We start from the raw sequence: 24,966 nt of genomic DNA, 5'->3' as shown, positions 1-24,966 counted from the left end.
CCGCAATGGGTACCTCAACCTTACAAACACCTCCGACATACAGTGGGGTGAGAAGGGAGCATGCTGGGGACACTATATGTGTCCTCTTTTCTTCCATCCGACATAGTCAGCAGCTGCTGCTGACTAAAAAGTGGAGCTATGCGTGGATGTGTTGCCTCCTTCGCACAAAGCACAAAACTGGTGAGCCAGTGATCCCACTGGGGGTGTATAGCCAGAAGGGGAGGGGCCTTACACTTTTAAGTGTAATACTTTGTGTGGCCTCCAGAGGCAATAGCTATACACCCAATTGTCTGGGTCTCCCAATGGAGCGACAAAGAAAACAGGTTCCCTTTAAATGTCACTCTCCAAGAGACTGACAGCGGCATTTAAATCGTTACAACAGCAGCAATCAGAGCGAGCTCTAGTTGTGTCAGTTACAAGCAGGTGTCTGCTATATAACACAGTCGGCATCTACCACGTATGAAGCAGGATCTTCCTGCTTCATACTTTGCTTAGCAACCTATGACATGAATTGTACTTCAGAAATAACCAGGTAAGGAAAGAATATCCCTACTGTTCTCTGTGTTAAGAAATAAAACTGAAAACAGAAGAACTGTAATCTGAACAGAGCCCAAGACAATCAAGAATACTAGCATGTTGCTTTTGTAAGGCAGGCAGGACAAAATAAGAGGAAGTGAGAAGAAGATGGACACCCAGTGATCAGAAGATTAGGATTGCAGAATATGCATCTTGTGCAGGAGTTACACATCACCCATATCCTGAGCAGACATATACTTACATAGGGTAATGAAGGTCATAATGAATATCTGGGTTCCCTGGCCCAGGAAGACAGACAGCAGCATTCCCTTCTTCGGAGGTCTGAATATGTCACCATGTACCAACTTCCAGCCAAATTCTTCCTGCGCGTCTTCCTGCGGACACAAAGGGATACACATGGATAGGGGATAAATGGGGGGCAGACAGGAATGGCTGCCCATCTGAGATGATTTTCTACACAACTTAAAAACCGACAAATATATTTTTTACAAATAAGTTGGAAACCCATAGAGAATCAATAAAGATGATCACTGTCAAATGTCTGTGCCCCAATCTATCTGTATGCATCCGAATGGTGTTGTATAATGGAGGTATTGTCACTAGTGATGGGGAGACCCAGACTGTAAAAGTCCGGATCCACCCGGTTTCAAACGTACCCAAGTGCCAGGCCCAAGCTCGGCATTCCGGATATTGATCCGGAAACTCAGGAAATAAACTACACAAATAAAGCTAAATAAAAAAGGGAAAATAAGAATGAAGCAAGCGGCCTATACGTACCGAGGCACCGGCACGGCCATAACTGCTCCCGCCACGCAGGGTGAGGGCACGTCTGACTGCAACCAATCACAGATGCCGGTGGGAGGGGAAAGCAGTGCATATGCATGAAGGTATATGAGCGGTCAGGAAGCGATTAGTCGGTAAAGAGACTCAGTAAGTATAGCCTCGCTCCTATGCCACTATGCCTACAAACTCGCACCGACCTCAGGCATCATACCCATACATCAGTTTTACCATGTAGTGGATACCGTGAATAAAACATCCCAAAAACTATTGTGCCATCACACTTTTTTTTGCAGTTTTTACACACTTGGAATTTGTTTGCTGTTTTCCAGTACACCATATGGTAAAACTTATGGTTTCATTTAAAAAGTACAACTTGTCCCGCAAAAGACAAGCCCTCATATGGCAAGATTGACAGAAAAAAGAGAATTTTGTTTACTTACCATAAATTCTTTTTCTTATAGTTCTGTCTTGGGAGACCCAGACCATGGGTGTTTAGCTTCTGCCTCCAGAGGACACACAAAGTACTACACTTAAAAGTGTAGCTCCTCCCTCTGAGCTTATACACCCCCTGACGAGCAGACTCAGCCAGTTTAGTGCAAAAGCTGAAGGAGAATAGCCACCCACAAGTAAAAACAGAGCAAGAACCGGAACAACCGGAGACTCTGTCCACGACAACAGCCTGTGATAACACGCGGAACAAGAAATTGCCAACAGGCAACAGGGAGGGAGCTGGGTCTCCCAATACGGAACTATAAGAAAAAGAATTTACGGTAAGTAAACAAAATTCTCTTTTTCTTTATCGTTCCTTTGGGAGACCCAGACCATGGGACGTCTCAAAGCTGTCCCTGGGTGGGAAATAAACAGAAAAACTAAGAAGTAGGCAGAACCTAACTTCACAAATGGGAGACAGCCGCCTGAAGGATGCGTCTGCCCAAGCTCGCATCTGCCGAAGCATGAGCATGCACTTGGTAGTGCTTCGAGAAGGTATGCAGGCTAGTCCAAGTGACAGCCTGACAGACTTGTTGAGCCGTAGCCTGGTGCCTGAAAGCCCAAGAGGCACCGACAGCTCTGGTCGAGTGTGCCTTGATCCCCGGCGGGGGAGGCACCTGAGAACACTGGTAGGCGTCCGAAATGGTCGACCTAATCCAACGGGCTAAGGTCGGCTTAGAAGCAGAGAGGCCCTTGCGCCGACCTGTGGTTAGCACAAAAAGAGAGGTGCACCGCCTAAGAGCAGCGGTGCGAGACACATAGATCCGGAGAGCACGCACCAGATCCAGAGTATGCAGCGCTTTTTCAAAGCGATGAACAGGAGCCGGACAAAAAGGAAGGTAGGGTAATGTCCTGGTTAAGGTGGAAAGGAGAGACCACCTTAGGAAGAAAGTCCGGAGTCGGACGAAGAACCACCTTGTCTTGATGAAAAACCAAAAAAGGTGACTCCGAAGAGAGCGCAGCCAAATCAGAGACTCTCCTGAGGGAAGTTATGGCCACCAGAAAGACCACTTTCTGTGAAAGACGAAACAAAGAAACCTCCCTAAGAGGCTCAAAGGGGGGTTTCTGCAAGGCCGTGAGGACCAAATTGAGGTCCCAGGGATCCAAGGGCCGCCGGCAAGGCGGAATGATGTGAGACGCGCCCTGCATGAAGGTGCGGACCTGAGCCAGCCGGCCGAGACGCCACTGGAACAGCACTGACAGAGCCGAGACTTGTCCCTTGAGAGAGTTGAGGGACAGTCCCAGCTGCAGACCGGACTGTAGAAAAGACAGAAGGGTCGGTAAGGAGAATGGCCAAGGAGGATGGCCGGAAGAGCGACACCAGGACAGGAACATTTTCCAAGTCCTGTGATAGATCTTGGCGGAGGAAGACTTACGGGCCCGAGTCATAGTGGAGATGACTTCAGGAGGAATACCAGAAGCCGTCAAGATCCAGGACTCAAGAGCCACGCTGTCAATTTGAGAGCCGCAAAATTCAGGCGGAAAAACGGACCTTGTGAGAGAAGGTCTGGACGGTCCGGGAGATGCCACGGCACCTCTACGGACAGATGGAGCAGGTCTGGGTACCAAGCTCGCCTGGGCCAGTCCGGAGCAATGAGGATGACTCGACGGCCCTCCATTCTGATCTTGCGCAGGACTCTGGGCAAGAGAGCTAGAGGGGGAAACACGTAGGACAGACGAAACTGGGACCAGTCTTGAACCAGAGCGTCCGCGGCGAATGCCTGAGGATCGTGGGAGCGAGCCACGTAAACCGGAACCTTGTTGTTGTGACGGGATGCCATTAGGTCCACGTCCGGAGTGCCCCATTTGCGGCAGATTGACTGAAAAACTGCCGGGTGCAGGGACCACTCGCCACTGTCTGACGGCTGAGATAATCTGCCTCCCAGTTTTCCACGCCTGGGATGTGGACTGCAGATATGGTGGACTTTGAGTCCTCCGCCCATTGAAGGATGCGTTGAACCTCCAACATTGCCAGGCGGCTGCCTTTTCCGCCTTGGTGATTGATGTAGGCAACCGCTGTCGCGTTGTCTGACTGGACTCGGATGTGCCTGCCCGCCAACAGGTGGTGAAAGGCTAGGAGAGCTAGAAGCACAGCTCTGGTTTCCAGCACATTGATTGAAAGGGCTGACTCGGACGGAGTCCAAGTGCCCTGCGCTCGGTGGTGGAGACATACCGCTCCCCAGCCGGATAGACTGGCATCCGTGGTGAGGATCACCCAGGACGGGGCCAGGAAGGAGCGCCCCTGGGACAGAGAGAGGGGCCGAAGCCACCACTGAAGAGAGCTCCTGGTCTGTGGCGACAGAGCCACCAACCTGTGCAAGGAGGAAGGCCGCTTGTCCCAACAGCGGAGAATGTCCAGCTGCAGGGGACGCAGATGGAACTGGGCAAAGGGAACAGCCTCCATTGACGCCACCATTGGACCCAGCACCTGCATCAGGCGCCTGAGGGAATAACGGCGGGGCCTCAGCAGAGAGCGCACCGCCAGTTGGAGGGACTGCTGTTTGACTAAGGGCAACTTCACAAGTGCCGGCAAAGTCTCGAACTGCATCCCTAGGTACGTGAGACTCTGGGTTGGAGTCAGAGTGGATTTGGGAAGATTGACAAGCCACCCGAATTGGGCTAGAGTGGTGAGAGTGAGGGAGACACGCCGCTGACAGTCCACGCTGGATGAAGCCTTGACTAGAAGGTCGTCCAGGTAAGGAATCACTGCCAACCCCTGTAGGTGCAGGACCGCAATCACTGCTGCCATGACCTTGGTGAATACCCGAGGAGCTGTGGCCAACCCGAAGGGGAGAGCCACGAATTGGAAATGTTCCTCTCCCATTGCAAAACGTAGCCAACGCTGGTGTGAAACTGCAATTGGCACATGCAGATAGGCATCTCTGATGTCGATGGATGCCAGGAAATCCCCTTGGGTCATTGAGGCAATGACTGATCGCAGAGACTCCATGCGAAAATGCCGCACCTGAACATGCTTGTTGAGAAGCTGGAGATCCAGGATGGGCCGGAAGGAACCGTCCTTTTTGGGGACTAGGAAAAGATTTGAGTAGAAACCTCTGAACCGTTCCCGAGCGGGAACCGGTACAATTACTCCGTTGGCCTGCAAGGATGCCACGGCCTGTGAGAAGGCGGCGGCCTTGGAGCAGGGGGAAGTTGAGAGAAAAAATCTGTTTGGCGGGCTGGAAGAGAATTCTATCCTGTAGCCGTGGGAGATTATATCCCTCACCCACTGATCGGAGACGTGTTGAAACCACGCGTCGCCAAAGTGGGAGAGCCTGCCACCGACTAAGGACGTTGCTGGGGCGGGCAGATAGTCACGAGAAGGCTGTCTTAGTGGCAGCAGCTCCTGCGGTCTTCTGTGGACACGCTTTTGGGCGCCAGTTGGATTTCTGATCCTTGGCTGAGTTAGTGGACGAGGCCGAGGGCTTAGAGGACGACCAGTTGGAGGAACGAAAGGAACAAAACCTCAACTGATTCCTGCCCTAGACAGGTTTCCTGGTTTTGGTTTGTGGCATGGAAGTACTCTTCCCGCCAGTAGCTTCCTTAATAATATCATCCAGCTGTTCACCGAAAAGCCGGGACCCAGCAAAAGGGAGCTCAGCAAGGTACTTCTTTGAAGAAGCATCTGCCTTCCACTCTCGAAGCCACAAGATCCTGCGGATAGCGAGGGAATTAGCCGAAGCCACCGCACTGCGGTGAGAAGCCTCCAGCATGGCAGACATGGCATAGGATGAAAAAGCTGAAGCTTGGGAAGTTAAGGTAACATTTCGGGCATAGATTCCCTGGCGAGGGAATGCATCCCCTCTAGAGAAGCAGAGATGGCTTTGAGAGCCCACACTGCTGCAAAAAAGGGAATTTTGTTTACTTACCGTAAATTCCTTTTCTTCTAGCTCCTATTGGGAGACCCAGACAATTGGGTGTATAGCTTCTGCCTCCGGAGGCCACACAAAGTATTACACTTTTAAAAAAGTGTAACCCCTCCCCTCTGCTATACACCCTCCCGTGGATCACGGGCTCCTCAGTTTTGGTGCAAAAGCAGGAAGGAGAAAACTTATAAATTGGTCTAGGGTAAATTCAATCCGAAGGATGTTCGGAGAACTGAAGACCATGAACCATAAGAACAATTCAACATGAACAACATGTGTACACAAAAGAACAACCAGCCTGAAGGGCACAGGGGTGGGTGCTGGGTCTCTCAATAGGAGCTAGAAGAAAAGGAATTTACGGTAAGTAAACAAAATTCCCTTTTTCTTTGTCGCTCCATTGGGAGACCCAGACAATTGGGACGTCCAAGAGCAGTCCCTGGGTGGGTAAAAAATACCTCAATAAAAAGGAGCCGAAAACGGCCCCCTCTTACAGGTGGGCAACCGCCGCCTGGAGGACTCTCCTACCTAGACTGGCGTCTGCCGAAGCATAGGCATGCACTTGATAGTGCTTCGTGAAAGTGTGCAGACTAGACCACGTAGCTGCCTGACACACCTGCTGAGCCGTCGCCCGATGCCGCAAAGCCCAGGACGCACCTACGGCTCTGGTAGAATGGGCTTTCAACCCTGAAGGAAGTGGAAGCCCAGAAGAACGGTAGGCCTCGAGAATCGGTTCCTTGATCCACCGAGCCAAGGTTGACTTGAAGGCCTGAGAGCCCTTACGCTGGCCAGCGACAAGGAGAAAGAGCGCGTCTGAACGGCGCAGGGGCACCGTGCGAGACACGTAGAACCGGAGTGCTCTCACTAGATCCAAAGAGTGCAAATCCTTTTCACACTGGTGAATTGGATAAGGGCAAAAGGAAGGCAAGGAGATATCCTGATTTAGATGAAAACTGAGGAGCCCGTGATCCACGGGAGGGTGTATAGGCAGAGGGGAGGGGTTACACTTTTTTAAAAGTGTAATACTTTGTGAGGCCTCCGGAGGCAGAAGCTATACACCGAATTGTCTGGGTCTCCCAATGGAGCGACAAAGAAAGTCGCGGAGAGCGAGGCCCCCGCCGCTTCATATACGGATTTGGCCAGAAGGTCAATCTGGCGGTCAGTGGAATCCTTAAGGGAGGTGCCATCAGCCACCGACACAACGGTCCGGGCTGAGAGTCTAGACACCGGGGGGTCTACCTTTGGGGAATGAGCCCACTCCTTGACCACCTCAGGTGGAAAGGGAAAGCGGTCATCAGAACCACGCTTTGGGAAGCGTGTCAGGACAGGCCCTGGGCTTGGTCACAGCGGCCTGAAAACTGGAGTGGTTAAAGAACACACTCTTTACTCTCTTAGGCGAGGTAAACTGGTGCTTTTCTGCCAGAGAGGGTTGCTCCTCTGATACTGGCGGATTGAGATCCAGTACAGAATTAATGGACGCAATCAAATCACTAACATCTGAGTCACTTTCGGACAGATCAATGGGGTACATGGAGTTAACCTCCGAGCCCCCCGTAAAGGCATCCTCCTCATCCTGCGAGTCAGCTCCTGAATCAGAGCCGCGGGACGAGGAAGGAGAGGGAACCCTGCGTCTCTTCTTAGAAGGACGGGGTCTGGGACCAGATGATGAATCCTCTGTGAGCTCCGGTCCTGAGAGACCCCTAGCAGCAGAGGCACCCTGTGAAAGGGGCTGATGCATGTTCAGCAAAGTCCTGGACAGAAGTCCCATGGAGTCAGCAAAAAAACTGGGAGATAGACCTAGAAAAGGATTCTACCCAAGCCGGGGGTTCAGCCACAGGAGCAGGGGCAGCCTGAGAGACCACTGGGGGTGAGACTCCAGGCTGAGGCACCGCCAGGTTAGAGCAGGCATCACAATGTGGGAAGATGCTCGGTTCAGGCAGCAGGAGCTTACATGCAGCGCATACTGAATAAAACTTTGGAGCCTTGCTCCTCGTGTGAGACATGCTGCTGGAGTGGGGGCTCTGCCAGAGAATGAACCACAGAGAGTATAATCAGAGGTCCACAACCGGAGACCGGTTGTGGCTTACCAGACCGCTGGAGCGGTGTTGTGTGCCCTCCAGATCCCGAAGCCCGGACCCCCAAGCACAGCACCTCAGCAGAGATGCTGCAGACCAGCGCTGCAATGTACTGATCGCAGAGAGAACGCTGAGAAAATGGCCGCCGGAGCGGAGAGGGGGCGGGGCTTGATTGAGGAGCGGGATCTGGAGGGCCAAAGAGACCTACAGGGGAGGGGACACACACTGTAGTGGGAAGCGTCCCTCCCCTGTGTAGAACGGCCGCCGGGCGGAGCCGAGCCTGTCCCTCTGCATGAGTGACATGCGAGGGCAGTGAAACTGAAACTAGGCCTCCGGCGAAGCCGGGGCCTAAATGTGAGCGGCGCAGCCGGCGCGCAGGCACCATCGGCGCGGTTCTCAGGCGACAGCCAGAGAACCCGCCGGAAATGTCTGAAAACTCAATCAGCACACTCTCCCACAACAATAAAGTACAGGGACCCCCAATATATAAACGTCTCAGGTACTTAGCTTGCTGAGACGCAGGGTTTCAAGTCCCTGGGGATGAGTGCTCCGGTCCAGCAGGGTCCTGAAGGGCTGCGGATGGAGACCGGTCTCCTGCCAAGCATGGAGACCGTGCTGGCTCCCACTTCAAGCCAGAGCCCATGAGGGATGGTGAAGGAGCACGGCATGTAAGGCTCCAGCCTAGGAATCAACCTTACAACACCGCCGACACAGTGGGGTGAGAAGGGACATGCCGGGGGTCCAGACGTGGAACCCACTCTTCAATCTCGTTCCAAAAGGAATAATCATATGAGAATGCATGTGTGGATGTATGCCTCCTGAACACAAAGCTCATCAGGGGGTGTATAAGCTCAGAGGGAGGAGCTACACTTTTAAGTGTAGTACTTTGTGTGTCCTCCGGAGGCAGAAGCTTAACACCCATGGTCTGGGTCTCCCAAAGGAACAATAAAGAAAATAAAAAAGTTACGGCTCTCGGAAGAAGGGGAGCAAAAAACAAAAACGGAAAGTGCCCCGGGGCTGAAGGGGTTAAATTGGCAAGGCCAATAGCAACTCTGTTCCATGGAAATAGTCGCTGACCTGTGGGGAAATGGAGCGCGGGTAAGGATGTGATGAGATCTGTAACCTTGTTTCCTAGAAGTCTTTGGAGGCATCTGTATTACCTGAGCTTCTCTAGTTCACGGGTCAGCTATCTGTACCACTCTAGCTGCTGTAAAACTACAACTCCCAGCATGACTTGACAGCACATTACGTACGCAACACCTAAAGTGCCAACCTGGCTGCGGATTTGCCCCAGGTAATGACTGAGAACAACGGCTGGATACTCACCGAAGAGTCTATCTGGTTGTATCGGGCAATGTCCTTGTGTAAGGTCCGTAACAGAATCATGGCCACCATACCGGAGAGGAAGAGGACAATTACCAGCGAGTTCATGATACTGAGGATTGGAGGGAACAAAAAAAAGCAAAAAGGGTGAATAAACATCCATGACTTTATTCCATACTGATCAGCTGGAGATATAACACTGGTAAATTGGAGGGGTTTGCTAAGGCTGAGACAAAGGTCTGCAGTCCCTCTGAAGTATGCACTTATCCCCCATATTGCCGATGCGAGCCAGAGTGCACGAACGCATGCACAGATCCATGTGCCGACTATACGTGCTCACTTTCTCTCAACAGAAATGCTGATGAGACTAGTCAGCAAGTGACAGCGACTATCTAATATCCAGCAATACCAGGGAATCAGGACAGCATGAACACAGCACATAGTCACGTTCCAGCAGTCAGTAGCCACAGAGTGATTGTAGACTTTGGTCGCAAGCCTGGATATCCCTGTTTAAATACACTGTTTATAAAGCACCACCACGACTTTGTACTCACCAGCTGACATCTTTTGCTGCCGGTCACTTGACGTATCAACCCTGTGTTTGCTGGGCGAGCAGGAGGAGACTTCTCAATGTAAATCTATGAGGGCCAGAATAAGGCTCCCAAAGACTTACAGAGTTTGTGACAGAAACCTCTGCCTTCCGATCAGTCAGGGGCTGCTGTCAGAAGATGGCAGAGTTGGACAGGAGACATGCCAAGAAGAGCAGAAGATAGCAGCCAGTAAGTAGTGATACCACTCCAGCACTTTGCTCTTCCTCAGCAGTAGGCGTAGCAGTACAACTACACCGGAGCAAGGTTGGGGGTGCTGTGTGGAGGAGGACGTGTCTCCCACATGAAGCAGGGCAGGGCTGCGATCACAGGGAAGGAGGTGCCAAGCAAGACCAGTGGTGACCTTGAGACCACGCCATTTAAGGGGGGTATTTTTTGGGATGTGCAAAGGGAATTGGGGCTTATGTACAGGTTGCTAGACTGCTGTGGTGGCCTTAGTTTAGAATGGGGAAAAATTGGCATCAAGTGCTCTTTAATCCATCCATGAAAAACGGATGGCAACACTTCAGCCAAAATGTAGTTGGACTATGAAATTTCTTACCTGAACCATTGAATGTTAGTGTGCGGCATGGATTCCAAAATATAGTCCCAGCGAGATGCCCATTTAATAGTATTGTTTACCTAAATAGAAAAGAAAAACACATCCAAATAAGCAGCCAATAAAACTTATCAATAAAAATAAACTTGTTAGAATGTTAAAGACTTACCTGAAAGGACACGGAGTAGGAGTAAATGACCTGCATCTGGCTTTTCAGATCCTTGGGCAACTCCATTGGACGTCCTTCACATTTTAACTCTTTATCACCGGTGTGTTTATAGCTACAAATGATACATAATTTACTTACAATACTGATCATCAGTTCCTAGAATTCTGGCTCAGCAGAAAATAATTCACATCAGGTAGCAGAGACAAACGTGCACGTGTATGATTGGGGTCGGGAGAGATGGCAGTGACAGCTGAGTGTGCACGTGTATGATTGGGGTCGGGAGAGATGGCAGTGACAGCTGAGTGTGCACGTGTATGATTGGGGTCGGGAGAGATGGCAGTGACAGCTGAGTGTGCACGTGTATGATTGGGGTCGGGAGAGATGGCAGTGACAGCTGAGTGTGCACGTGTATGATTGGGGTCGGGAGAGATGGCAGTGACAGCTGAGTGTGCACGTGTATGATTGGGGTCGGGAGAGATGGCAGTGACAGCTGAGTGTGCACGTGTATGATTGGGGTCGGGAGAGATGGCAGTGACAGCTGAGTGTGCACGTGTATGATTGGGGTCGGGAGAGATGGCTGTGACAGCTGAGTGTGCACGTGTATGATTGGGGTCGGGAGAGATGGCAGTGACAGCCGAGTGTGCACGTGTATGATTGGGGTCGGGAGAGATGGCAGTGACAGCTGAGTGTGCACGTGTATGATTGGGGTCGGGATAGATGGCTGTGACAGCTGAGTGTGCACGTGTATGATTGGGGTCGGGAGAGATGGCAGTGACAGCTGAGTGTGCACGTGTATGATTAGGGTAGGGAGAGATGGCTGTGACAGCTGAGAGTGCACGTGTATGATTGGGGTCGGGAGAGATGGCAGTGACAGCTGAGTGTGCACGTGTTTTTAATAAGAGAGGAGTAAGCCCCAGCCAAATAGATCTCATCTTCCCTGGAAATAAAAGGATCGGGCTCTGAAATTCACCATACTAAATTCTTCACTTACTGATTAAGGGGTAGAGTTAGGAGCCCCCCATACACAGTAGATCAGCAGCTTCTTCTGACATTGTGCATGGCTTAAAGGGAGTCCATCATTGACAAACAATTTAAAACTAAGTGCATAGTGATAAAGGACACAAACCCTATAATGTAGAAACTAGTCCCTCACTGACGCAAAAAGCACCATATTCCTATATATTGGCTATATGTTCGCTATGGTGCTTGGAGCACCGCTGGCGTAGCGGAGTGACTTGGATGAACTATTCTGCCCCGATGTTGGATACTCCTGTATCCCTATATGGTGACTTGTGGCACTGGCTGGCCCAGAGCGAGTGCAGTTTTAGGAGGAAGCTCATGTCTGCTTCTCTGATCATTAAAGGGCTGGTTCACATACATACACACATATACATATATATATATATATATTATTTAATTTGCTAGATCGATATGTTGAGAAACATGTTTCTCTCAAATACCTTATGTTGGCAATAGTGCCTGTAAATGGAGCTATTGTGGACCGCTGTTCCCCATCGCCTGACCCCCGGGCTCCAGTCACCTTGGGGATCCGGTGAGGTCACGTCAACTTCCTGCTGACCTGACATCACCGCATCAAGCCGCAGTCTCTGTGAGTGATTGGCTGTGGGCGGTGTTTCACGGCTCAGCACAGCCCAGCGTCACAGCCCATCATGTCCCTCCTCTCGCACAGCAGAGAGAGACTGGGCTGTGATGAGCAGTGAAACATCGCCCAGTCTATTGACTCTGGAAGACTTGGGCCAGCCGCGGTGATGTCACGTGATCAGAAATTTGACATGACATCACCGGATCCCTGAGGTCACTGAGCCCGGGGGTCAAGCAATGGGGAAGAGCAGACTGCAATAGCACCGCTCACAGACACGATTGCCAACATAATTACTCTCAACCCATGATTGCTCTGGGTGAGATAATGCTGTGAATCAAGAGACAAAAGGAGACTGGGCATCCAAATTCAGGGGCGGAACGGTGCACCACACCCGCTCACATATGCAAAGCATGCACCGAGCGCCCAATTAGCATATAAGAATAAAGAGCATTTTTTGCGCAATGGTGGCACAGATCTTTACACCAAGGGTGAAATTTTAAAAAGGTAACAAGTGTCCTATAAGCCTATGCTTCGTATAAATAGGTCTGTTTTTTGGGGGGAGGTGGGATTGGCAGAGCGGGTCCAAAATACTCCATGTAAGATTACACCAATCACAGAAAATCCATTTTAAGTGTTTTATTCAGGGAGCAAATATTGCTACATCTCTGAACAGTGACAAAGTAGTGCTGTATCCCTTTAAGAGGATTTCAGGTGAGAATATGATAAAAATAATAGATGGTGATACATTGTCCCTCTTCTCCAGCTGTGCTGCTCCACTGCGAAACAGTTTACTGCAGTAAAGCCATGTCATCTACCCATGTTACCGCTGCAGTCAATCACTGGTCTGATTGCTGTACACCACCGAGGCCTGTGACTGGCTGCATGGGTCAGGTGCTTGGCACATCATCACTGCAGAATGGAAACAGATTGGGTGGGATCTGTGGAGTGCCAGTGGGGGGATGGGATAGGAAAGTACGGCGTCTTCATTTACCCTGATCCTTCTCTTCCCTGACACCATGTGTTAGGGAAAAAGTAGGAGGTGACCATGTAAAACCGACGGCTCGGCCAATTGTCATCTAATGTGCATAAGGCCTCAATATTAGGCTACGTAAGGGGGCGGTTCGTGCAGCGTCACTAAGCGGCCGCCCAATTGAAGCGGAGATGAGTGGGCGTAACATCCCGCCCACCACCTTCCTCCCTCATTGGCGGCGGCAGCAGGTACGGTGTTTGTCGTTCCTGTGGTGTCACACGTACCGATGTGTGCTGGCGCAGGAACGAACGAACATCGTACCTGCAGCAACGATATTTGAGATTAGAACGACGTGTCAACGATATGGTGAGTATATTTGATAGTTAATGGTCATTCCTGCGTTTCACACGCAACGCCGCCGCCAACGAGGCCGGATGTGTGTCACGAATTCCGTTACACCAACGACATCTCGTTAGCAATGTTGTTGCGTACAAAGCCCCCTCATGTCTGGCTCAATGACGTGACGCCACTATCTCCATTGCCACCACTGCCTCACCAGGACGTCTCCTCCTCCCCAGGCTCTCACCAGCAGTGGCACCATTTGCCCAAAACTGTACTCCATGATCCCTGGTTGAACCTTTTGTACTGCAAAAATGTGGCACCTCTGAAATTAATTTGCTTGGCGGTTCGCCTGTGACTCGTATCTCCTCTTTATCTCCACGCAAAATGTCGAGAAAGGCTTGTAAAGCCGAAATGTCGGGTTTGCTATACCTTTTGTGCACCTTTTGCAGTTTATCAAATTAAAAACAAATTCAAATTCTCAGATCTTCTCTTGTTTGTGTGCTGAGGTTATTATTGTACTATATTTGTTTATCTCAATAGCACCTACCTACTGAGTGGTAGAGCCTGACTTACCTTATTTGCCAAGTCTGGCTCAAGACATTAGGCCTAGGACACACAGCAAGTTAAACTGTCCGAGTGGAGTGCGATTGAGAGAAAAAAAAAAAAACGCATTCTGCTCGGACCCATGTTACGCTTATGGGGCCGGTCTCGTGCAATTTTTTTTCAGCCCTAATCAGGCTGAGAAAATAATTGCAGCATGCTGCAGGTGGAATCCGATCAGTTTTCACTTGCATCCATACAAGTCTATGCACTGCATTCGCATTACACAAGTGCAATGAGGTAATTGCATCAGTTGGTAATGGAGGCGATTGAGAGATTAATCCTTCCCTCTCCTCCGCAGGTGTGATCTGATTGCAGTATCGAATCACAGTATAATGAGACTTTGAGCACACTCGCAGCAGAGCGGGAGTCAGTCATTAGCATCTCGCATCGGATGCTAAATGCTCGTCTGACCTTAGCCGAAAGTTGGCCAAGCCATCTGATGTGCATGGGGCATTTCAGCTGTTCCCTGGCAGTTGTAAACTGAGAAGGATCCGGACTGATGAGTTTTTAACACTGGAAGTGCCAGAGAGGGGTCATTCAATATTTCTACCTTTGGAACCCAGGAAGCTCGAAATTTCTGGGTCTTCTAGTGTTAATGGCCAAACCTTTTGTCCACAGGGAAGATGAGCTGCTGCCAGAGGAGTATGACAGTGGTCCTCAGTAGCGCAGGAGTACTTGGCCAAGTGTATGGGGAGAACTGGAGAGATGGCTGTCGGCTGGACTCTCAGCTGAGCACTCTGATGGAGTCACTGACCATCCTGACAGCAGCTTAATGTCACAAAGAAGAGGAGGAGCGGCAATAACATTCAACAGGGCAGATCCTTCTCTTCACCAATCTCATCTGTTGGGAGAGTCTGGAGGCCCCAAAACAAACGGTCGGTTGATTACACAGATTTTGGTGTGTGTGTGTGTGTGTGTGTGTGTGTGTGTGTGTGTGTGTGTGTGTGTGTGTGTGTGTGTGTTTCTTTAGATTAGTTAGTTCTAGACTGGTTACTCTTGAACAAGAAGGAAAAATATTAACCGGCTTGGCCAGTTAGCTTCACCACAAGGCCCGAACGGCTGGCAAAGCCCAAAAAAAAAAACAAAAAGGAAAAAAAACGTTACCTTTTAGGTTCAAGTCTTGCTGTGACCAGTCGAGCACCGTCCCAATTCTCTTCTTTTCCACTGTGGTAAGTGATTATTACATCGACGTGATTGAATAGGTAAAAGGTATCTCTCTTGTTAAATTCAGACTGCAGGAAGAAAAAAAGAAAACAAACCATTATGACATGAAAGTGGGGAAAGAAAAAAAAAAGCAGAGACAAAAGACGTGCAGCAGGGTGGGGGGAATAAACAGCAGTACTCAGCAGTGCAGATGTGAGTCCAGCTCTGGGGGGAGGTCAAGGACTTGTCAGAAACCTCAGCATAATGTGTGAGTCTCCCTCTGCATAATAGATGTAACCTGACACCTCACAGTGTTGGCAGGCGGTCTTGTTTTGCGCAACATAGATTTTTGCTTTCTTTTCTAAGTGGATGATGAGGAGACAGTGGGAAGAAATGGCTCATAAGTGGGAAGGGGGGGGGGGCGCAAATATTTTCTGATAGGATTAAAAAAATTCTCATAGGAATCTGTACCACTGGGGAAGAAAAAAAAAAAAATTCTGGAATCCTTTATACCCATGAAGACGCAGCCATTTTTTCCTCCAAGCCTTCCAATGAGGAGGTGTATTTTTGGGACCCTATTTTACCACATAATGGAAAACACCTTATCTATTTCACCAATGCTTTTTGGGTGCGTTTTTATGTCGTCTAGTTTGTGATACAAATGACCTGATGAATTTGTTCCACAGACCTGTACAGTTATGGTGATGCCATATTAATAAATATACACTATTATTTTTCTTACATTTTTATTTGTACAATACACTGGAATACGTCTGCATTGTTGTGTACTGTCATTTTACCATTTGTGAAATAGTTTCATAGTGGTATTAACATGGAAGATACAGTAACAGGAGCCTTCACTAGATCGTACCATTGACAACTTGCAATCAGAGAGCGGGCAAAAAGCTGCAATCACAGTGGGGTGCCAGCAGTACAGCACAACTGGCACCTGCAGTGTGTTGAGCATACATACTGTGCACCCCACCCCCACATCTATGGCAGAAGTCATAAGGGGTTAATAACAGGAAGAGAATTCCGGCACACTACCCCAATAATTCTCAAGACAGAAGTTTTGAATCAAAAAGGTTCTTTATTACATGAAAGTCCAAAACCAGAAAAAAAGTCCAAACAGAACCGTTTCGACCAATTAGGTCTTCATCAAAGGACTGTGTGTGAAACAGGATGTATATAGATCCGTGCAAGGATGCATGTTTGGAGTAGGGTCCAGGTGGAGGTCTTATTAAAGACACTGTGAGGTACTGAGAAGGAACACCCGTAACGGGTAAATGGCAGAATCCTGCGTGTGATAAACAGACCGGCTCCCAAATGTGCATCCTTGCACGGATCTACAGTTAGGTCAAGAAATATTTGGACAGTGACACAATTTTCGCGAGTTGGGCTCTGCATGCCACCACATTGGATTTGAAATGAAACCTCTACAACAGAATTCAAGTGCAGATTGTAACGTTTAATTTGAAGGTTTGAACAAAAGAAGGGAATTTTGTTTACTTACCGTAAATTCCTTTTCTTCTAGCTCCAATTGGGAGACCCAGACAATTGGGTGTATAGCTTCTGCCTCCGGAGGCCACACAAAGTATTACACTTAAAAGTGTAAAGCCCCTTCCCTTCTGCCTATACACCCCCCGTGCATCACGGGCTCCTCAGTTTTGGTGCAAAAGCAAGAAGGAGTAAAAGTTATAAATTGGTTTAAAGTAAATTCAATCCGAAGGAATTTCGGAGAACTGAAACCATTCAACATGAACAACATGTGTACACAAAGAACAACAGCCCGAAGGGAACAGGGGCGGGTGCTGGGTCTCCCAATTGGAGCTAGAAGAAAAGGAATTTACGGTAAGTAAACAAAATTCCCTTCTTCTTTGTCGCTCCATTGGGAGACCCAGACAATTGGGACGTCCAAAAGCAGTCCCTGGGTGGGTAAAATAATACCTCGTAATAGAGCCGTACCACGGCCCTTTCCTACAGGTGGGCAACCGCCGCCTGAAGGACTTGCCTACCTAGGCTGGCATCCGCCGAAGCATAGGTATGCACCTGATAGTGTTTCGTGAAAGTGTGCAGGCTCGACCAGGTAGCCGCCTGACACACCTGCTGAGCCGTAGCCTGGTGCCGCAAAGCCCAGGACGCACCCACGGCTCTGGTAGAATGGGCTTTCAGCCCAGAGGGAACCGGAAGCCCAGAAGATCGATAAGCTTCGAGAATTGGTTCCTTGATCCACCGAGCCAGGGTTGATTTCGAAGCCTGTGACCCTTTACGCTGGCCAGCGACAAGGACAAAGAGTGCATCCGAACGGCGCAGGGGCGCCGTACGAGAAATGTAGAGTCTGAGTGCTCTCACCAGATCTAACAAGAGCAGATCCTTTTCACACTGGTGAACTGGATGAGGACAAAAAGAGGGTAAGGAGATATCCTGATTGAGATGAAAGGGGGATACCACCTTAGGTAGAAATTCCGGAACCGGACGCAGAACCACCTTGTCCTGGTGAAACACCAGGAAAGGGGCTTTGCATGACAGCGCTGCTAGCTCAGACACTCTCCGAAGTGATGTGACTGCTACTAGGAAAACCACTTTCTGTGAAAGGAGTGAAAGAGAAATATCCTTCATTGGCTCGAAAGGTGGTTTCTGAAGAGCCATCAGTACCCTGTTCAGATCCCAGGGTTCTAACGGCCGCTTGTAAGGAGGGACTATGTGACAAACCCCCTGCAGGAACGTGCGTACCTGTGGAAGTCTGGCCAGGCGCTTCTGAAAAAACACAGAGAGCGCTGAGACTTGTCCCTTAAGAGAGCCGAGCGACAACCCTTTTTCCAATCCTGATTGAAGGAAGGAAAGAAAAGTGGGCAAGGCAAATGGCCAGGGAGAAAAACCCTGATCCGAGCACCAAGATAGGAATATCCTCCACGTCCTGTGGTAGATCTTGGCGGACGTTTGTTTCCTAGCCTGTCTCATAGTGGCAATGACCTCTTGAGATAATCCTGAAGACGCTAGGATCCAGGACTCAATGGCCACACAGTCAGGTTGAGGGCCGCAGAATTCAGATGGAAAAACGGCCCTTGAGACAGCAAGTCTGGTCGGTCTGGTAGTGGCCACGGTTGACCCACCGTGAGATGCCACAGATCTGGGTACCACGACCTCCTCGGCCAGTCTGGCGCGACGAGGATGGCGCGGCGACAGTCGGACCTGATCTTGCGTAACACTCTGGGCAACAGTGCCAGAGGAGGAAACACATAAGGGAGCTGAAACTGCGACCAATCCTGAACTAAGGCGTCTGCCGCCAGAGCTCTGTGATCTTGAGACCGTGCCATGAATGTTGGGACCTTGTTGTTGTGCCGTGACGCCATTAGGTCGACGTCCGGCATCCCCCAGCGGCAACAGATCTCCTGAAACACGTCCGGGTGAAGGGACCATTCCCCTGCGTCCATGCCCTGGCGACTGAGAAAGTCTGCTTCCCAGTTCTCTACGCCCGGGATGTGAACTGCGGATATGGTGGAGGCCGTGGCTTCCACCCACATAAGAATCCGCCGGACTTCCTGGAAGGCTTGCCGACTGCGTGTTCCCCCTTGGTGGTTGATGTATGCCACCGCTGTGGAGTTGTCCGACTGAATTCGGATTTGCTGGCCTTCCAGCCACGGCTGGAACGCCTTTAGGGCAAGATACACTGCCCTTATCTCCAGAACATTGATCTGAAGGGAGGACTCTGTCGGAGTCCAGGTTCCCTGAGCCCTGTGGTGGAGAAAGACCGCTCCCCACCCTGACAGGCTCGCGTCCGTCGTGACCACAGCCCATGATGGGGGAAGGAAGGATTTCCCCCCCGACAGAGAAGTGGGGAGAAGCCACCACTGAAGGGAAGCCTTGGCTGCCCGTGAAAGGGAGACTTTCCTGTCGAGGGACGTCGACTTCCTGTCCCATTTTCGGAGAATGTCCCATTGAAGAGGACGCAGATGAAACTGCGCAAAAGGAACTGCCTCCATTGCTGCTACCATCTTCCCTAGGAAGTGCATGAGGCGCCTCAGAGGGTGTAACTGGCCTTGAAGGAGAGATCGCACCCCTGTCTGTAGTGAACGCTGTTTGTCCAGCGGAAGCTTCACTATCGCTGGAAGAGTATGAAACTCCATGCCAAGATATGTCAGAGATTGGGCCGGTGTCAGATTTGACTTTGGAAAATTGATGATCCACCCGAAACTCTGGAGAGTCTCCAGAGCAATGTTCAGGCTGTGTTGGCATGCCACTTGAGTGGGTGCCTTGACAAGCAGATCGTCTAAGTAAGGGATCACTGAGTGTCCCTGAGAGTGCAGGACTGCTACCACTGCTGCCATGACCTTGGTGAAGACCCGTGGGGCTGTCGCCAGGCCGAAAGGTAGTGCCACGAACTGAAGATGTTCGTCTCCTATGGCGAAACGCAGGAAGCGCTGATGCTCTGGTGCAATTGGTACGTGGAGATAAGCATCTTTGATGTCGATTGATGCTAGGAAATCTCCTTTGGACATTGAAGCGATGACGGAGCGGAGCGATTCCATCCGGAACCGCCTGGTTTTTACGTGTTTGTTGAGCAGTTTTAGGTCCAGAACAGGAAGGAAGGATCCGTCCTTTTTCGGTACCACAAACAAGTTGGAGTAAAAACCGTGACCCTGTTGCTGAAGAGGCACAGGGATCACCACCCCTTCCGCCTTCAGAGTGCACACCGCCTGAAGAAGAGCATCGGCTCTCTCGGGGGGCGGGGATGTTCTGAAAAAACGAGTCGGAGGGCGAGAGCTGAGCTCTATCCTGTAACCGTGGGATAGAATGTCTCTCACCCATCGGTCTTTTACCTGTGGCAGCCAGGCGTCGCAAAAGCGGGAAAGCCTGCCACCGACCGAGGATGCGGTGTGAGGAGGCCAAAAGTCATGAGGAGGCCGCCTTGGGAGCGGTTCCTCCGGCGGTCTTTTTAGGACGTGACTTAGACCGCCATGCATCGGAGTTCCTCTGATCCTTTTGAGGCCTTTTGGACGAGGAGAACTGAGACCTTCCCGTGGGCCGAAAGGACCGAAACCTCGATTGTACCTTCCGTGGTTGAGGTCTGTTTAGTTTGGACTGGGGTAAGGAAGAGTCCTTTCCCTTGGATTGTTTAATGATTTCATCCAATCGTTCACCAAACAGGCGGTCGCCAGAAAATGGCAAACCGGTTAAGAACTTTTTGGAAGCGGAGTCTGCCTTCCATTCACGTAACCACATGGCCCTGCGGACTGCCACCGAATTGGCGGATGCTACCGCTGTACGGCTCGTAGAGTCCAGGACCGCATTAATGGCGTAGGACGCAAACGCCGACGCCTGAGAGGTTAAGGACACCACTTGCGGAGCAGATGTACGTGTGACTGCATTAATCTGCGCATGACAAGCTGAGATAGCTTGGAGTGCCCATACGGCTGCGAATGCTGGAGCAAAAGACGCGCCGATAGCTTCATAGATGGATTTCAACCAGAGCTCCATCTGTCTGTCAGTGGCATCTTTGAGTGAAGCCCCATCTTCCACTGCAACTATGGATCTAGCCGCCAGTCTGGAGACAGGAGGATCCACCTTAGGACACTGAGCCCAGCCCTTGACAACGTCAGGGGGGGAAGGGATAACGTGTATCCTTAAGGCGCTTGGAAAAACGCTTATCTGGACAAGCTCGGTGTTTCTGGACTGCCTCTCTGAAGTCAGAGTGATCCAGAAACATACTCAATGGACGCTTGGGAGACCTGAAACGGAATTTCTCCTGCTGAGAGGCTGACTCCTCAATTGTAGGAGCTGGTGGAGAAATATCCAACACCTGATTGATGGTTGCTATAAGGTCATTCACTATGGCGTCACCATCAGGTGTATCCAGGTTAAGCGCGGTCTCAGGATCAGAATCCTGATCTGCTAACTCCGCTTCATCATCCAGAGAGTCTTCCTGCTGAGACCCTGAACAGTGTGATGAAGTCGAGGGAATTTCCCAGCGCCCCCGCTTAGGCGGCCTGGGACTGCGGTCCATGTCAGAGACCTCACCCTGGGACCCATGGGTCATCCCAGGAGCACTCTGCAGCTCCAATTGAGGGGGGCCTGGGGTCAATGATTGAACAATGCCCGGGGCCTGAATCACCGGTCTGGACTGTAAGGCTTCTAGTATCCTAGCAGACCATTTATCCATAGTCTCAGACAGTTTGTCAGCAAACACTGCAAACTCCGTCCCTGTCACCTGGACAGTGGTAGCAGGTGGTTCTACCTGGGCCACCAGTAGCAGAGGCTCCGGCTGAGTAAGTGCCACAGGGGCCGAGCATTGCACACAATGAGGGTCCGTGGAACCAGCCGGTAGTATAGCCGCACATGAGGTACAGGTTGCAAAGTAAGCCTGTGCTTTGGCACCCTTGCTATTTGCAGACGACATGCTGTTGTCTCCTCTGAGTACAATCCAGGAGGGTATATAGCCAAAAATCAACAGTGCGACAGTACAGTGTAAATGTATAGCATATAAGCATATATATATATATATATGTACACTTCTGTACTCAGTGGGGCCAGCACCTCAGGTGCTGCTTACCGACCGCTCAAAGCGGTTGTGTGATCACCAGAATCCCTGCATGGGCCTCCCAGAGCCTGTTGTCTCTCCTCTCCAGCGTTAGAAGTGCTGACAGGAATGGCTGCCGGCGTTCTGTGGAGAGGAGGGGGCCGTGGGCGTGCCCTAGAAAGTGCGGGAATCTGGAACCAGTGTGCTGTATGAGGGGGGAGGAGGATACAAGTATGCCCCAACCCTCAGCACTAACGTCCTGTGCAGCGTCCAGCCCTTCCCCTGACTGGCAGGCCTGGGGGCGGGAATATGCGATACTAGGCCGCAAAAGCCGGGGACTAAAGTAATAAGCGCGGCCGGCATATAAGCGCGGTCGGCGCGGTAGTCCCCGGCGCACAAACACACCCAGCAGTGCTGAAGTGTATATGGCCACCAGCGCTCCATGCGCGGTTCCCACGGGGACACAGAGTACCTCACAGCGCGACCGGCGCGGCTGTCAGTGGCATTAGTCCCCGGCGCACTAACACACCCAGCAGTGCTGCAGTGTGTGTGGCATCAGCGCTCTATGCGCGGTCCCCACGGGGACACAGAGTACCTCACAGTAGCAGGGCCTTGTCCCTGTCGATACTCGGCTCCTGTCAGCAGATTCCCCAGGGGCTGCGGAGGGAGCACGGTCTCATGTGCCTGGAGACCGATTAGGATCCCACTTCACCCAGAGCCCTTAAGGGATGGGGAAGGAAAACAGCATGTGGGCTCCAGCCTCTGTACCCGCAATGGGTACCTCAACCTTAACAACACCGCCGACAAGAGTGGGGTGAGAAGGGAGCATGCTGGGGGCCCTGTTATGGGCCCTCTTTTCTTCCATCCGACATAGTCAGCAGCTGCTGCTGACTAAGATGTGGAGCTATGCGTGCATGTGTGCCTCCTTCGCACAAAGCATAAAAACTGAGGAGCCCGTGATGCACGGGGGGTGTATATGCAGAAGGGGAGGGGCTTTACACTTTTAAGTGTAATACTTTGTGTGGCCTCCGGAGGCAGAAGCTATACACCCCAATTGTCTGGGTCTCCCAATGGAGCGACAAAGAAATATCTGATAGAAATTGTAGGAATTGTACACATTTCTTTACAAACACTCCACATTTTAGGAGATCAAAAGTAATTGGACAAATAAACCAAACCCAAACAAAATATTTTTATTTTCAATATTTTGTTGCGAATCCTTTGGAGGCAATCACTGCCTTAAGTCTGGAACCCATGGACATCACCAAACGCTGGGTTTCCTCCTTCTTAATGCTTTGCCAGGCCTTTACAGCCGCAGCCTTCAGGTCTTGCTTGTTTGTGGGTCTTTCCGTCTTAAGTCTGGATTTGAGCAAGTGAAATGCATGCTCAATTGGGTTAAGATCTGGTGATTGACTTGGCCATTGCAGAATGTTCCACTTTTTTGCACTCATGAACTCCTGGGTAGCTTTGGCTGTATGCTTGGGGTCATTGTCCATCTGTACTATGAAGCGCCGTCCGATCAACTTTGCTGCATTTGGCTGAATCTGGGCTGAAAGTATATCCCGGTACACTTCAGAATTCATCCGGCTACTCTTGTCTGCTGTTATGTCATCAATAAACACAAGTGACCCAGTGCCATTGAAAGCCATACATGCCCATGCCATCACGTTGCCTCCACCATGTTTTACAGAGGATGTGGTGTGCCTTGGATCATGTGCCGTTCCCTTTCTTCTCCAAACTTTTTTCTTCCCATCATTCTGGTACAGGTTGATCTTTGTCTCATCTGTCCATAGAATACTTTTCCAGAACTGAGCTGGTTTCATGAGGTGTTTTTCAGCAAATTTAACTCTGGCCTGTCTATTTTTGGAATTGATGAATGGTTTGCATCTAGATGTGAACCCTTTGTATTTACTTTCATGGAGTCTTCTCTTTACTGTTGACTTAGAGACAGATACACCTACTTCACTGAGAGTGTTCTGGACTTCAGTTGATGTTGTGAATGGGTTCTTCTTCACCAAAGAAAGTATGCGGCGATCATCCACCACTGTTGTCATCCGTGGACGCCCAGGCCTTTTTGAGTTCCCAAGCTCACCAGTCAATTCCTTTTTTCTCAGAATGTACCCGACTGTTGATTTTGCTACTCCAAGCATGTCTGCTATCTCTCTGATGGATTTTTTCTTTTTTTTCAGCCTCAGGATGTTCTGCTTCACCTCAATTGAGAGTTCCTTAGACCGCATGTTGTCTGGTCACAGCAACAGCTTCCAAATGCAAAACCACACACCTGTAATCAACCCCAGACCTTTTAACTACTTCATTGATTACAGGTTAACGAGGGAGACGCCTTCAGAGTTAATTGCAGCCCTTAGAGTCCCTTGTCCAATTACTTTTGGTCCCTTGAAAAAGAGGAGGCTATGCATTACAGAGCTATGATTCCTAAACCCTTTCTCCGATTTGGATGTGAAAACTCTCATATTGCAGCTGGGAGTGTGCACTTTCAGCCCATATTATATATATAATTGTATTTCTGAACATGTTTTGTAAACAGCTAAAATAACAAAACTTGTGTCACTGTCCAAATATTTCTGGACCTAACTGTATATACATTGTCCTCACAAAGTGGATGCTCGCTCCTCTGCGAACCGCCTGACATAACACAGATCACCTACCTGGGTACTTCCACGGTTATACACCACTAACTTTGATATAGGTATCTGCAGATAAGCCTCTTTGTCCTTATGACCATTTACTACAATTTGACACAGAGGATATATGTTGGCAATCTCTCCCTAGGTGAGGACTCACATAGCGCTATACATTGACACATGTGATTCAGGTCTAATTGAACTCTGACATCTTCTGGATACCAATCCCTTAGGGACTCATTGTGTTGCGCCTCCGCCTTTTAGCTCACCGCTTCCGGTCTCACACACACATAGTCCTTTGATGAAGACCTAATTGATCGAAACGTTTCTGTTTGGACTTTTTCTGGTTTTGGACTTTCATGTAATAAAGAACCTTTCTGATTCAGAACTTCTGTCTTGACAATTATTGGGGTAGTGTGCCGGAGTGCTCTTCCGGTTATTGACTGTTTTTTCTCCCGAGCACTCTAGAAGGTGAAGCAGGGTCCTAATCTCTTTATTTTTGTCATAAGGGGTTAAGCTGAAATGCAAAAAAAAAACCCTCATCTATGCAGACGTTGCAAGATCTAGAGCATCGGAGTTGAGTAATTCTATGATTTGCAACAGGTTGGGCACAGGTCAGGGTAATACACATTGCAGCTGATGCAGAACCTCTTTTTAATATAGAAATCGCATCTGACAAGATAAAATAAATTTCTAAATGAGCGCCACTTAATCATCAGATTGTGACCAGAAGTAAGAATGGATTTGCAGGACTCTGGTCT

General features: G+C 50.0%; 1 protein-coding gene across 1 annotated transcript in view; it reads right to left on the bottom strand.

Moving 5' to 3' along the window:
- Nucleotides 1-24,966, bottom strand: part of LOC142251194 (transmembrane 9 superfamily member 2-like) — a 175,669-nt gene that overhangs the window by 109,237 nt on the left and 41,466 nt on the right. Inside the window, exons 6-10 of the mRNA XM_075323765.1 lie at nucleotides 15,008-15,135; nucleotides 10,386-10,497; nucleotides 10,220-10,299; nucleotides 9,074-9,182; nucleotides 779-911 (exon numbers count right to left, since the gene is read on the bottom strand). Of these exons, the coding sequence (XP_075179880.1) occupies nucleotides 779-911; nucleotides 9,074-9,182; nucleotides 10,220-10,299; nucleotides 10,386-10,497; nucleotides 15,008-15,135 (562 nt within the window). The remainder of the gene's footprint in view (nucleotides 1-778; nucleotides 912-9,073; nucleotides 9,183-10,219; nucleotides 10,300-10,385; nucleotides 10,498-15,007; nucleotides 15,136-24,966) is intronic.

Source organism: Anomaloglossus baeobatrachus, chromosome 9, assembly GCF_048569485.1.
Source record: "Anomaloglossus baeobatrachus isolate aAnoBae1 chromosome 9, aAnoBae1.hap1, whole genome shotgun sequence".
NCBI classification, from domain to species: Eukaryota; Metazoa; Chordata; class Amphibia; order Anura; family Aromobatidae; genus Anomaloglossus; species Anomaloglossus baeobatrachus.
Note: the sequence above shows the minus strand (reverse complement) of the source record. Positions and strands in the feature narration are given on the sequence as shown.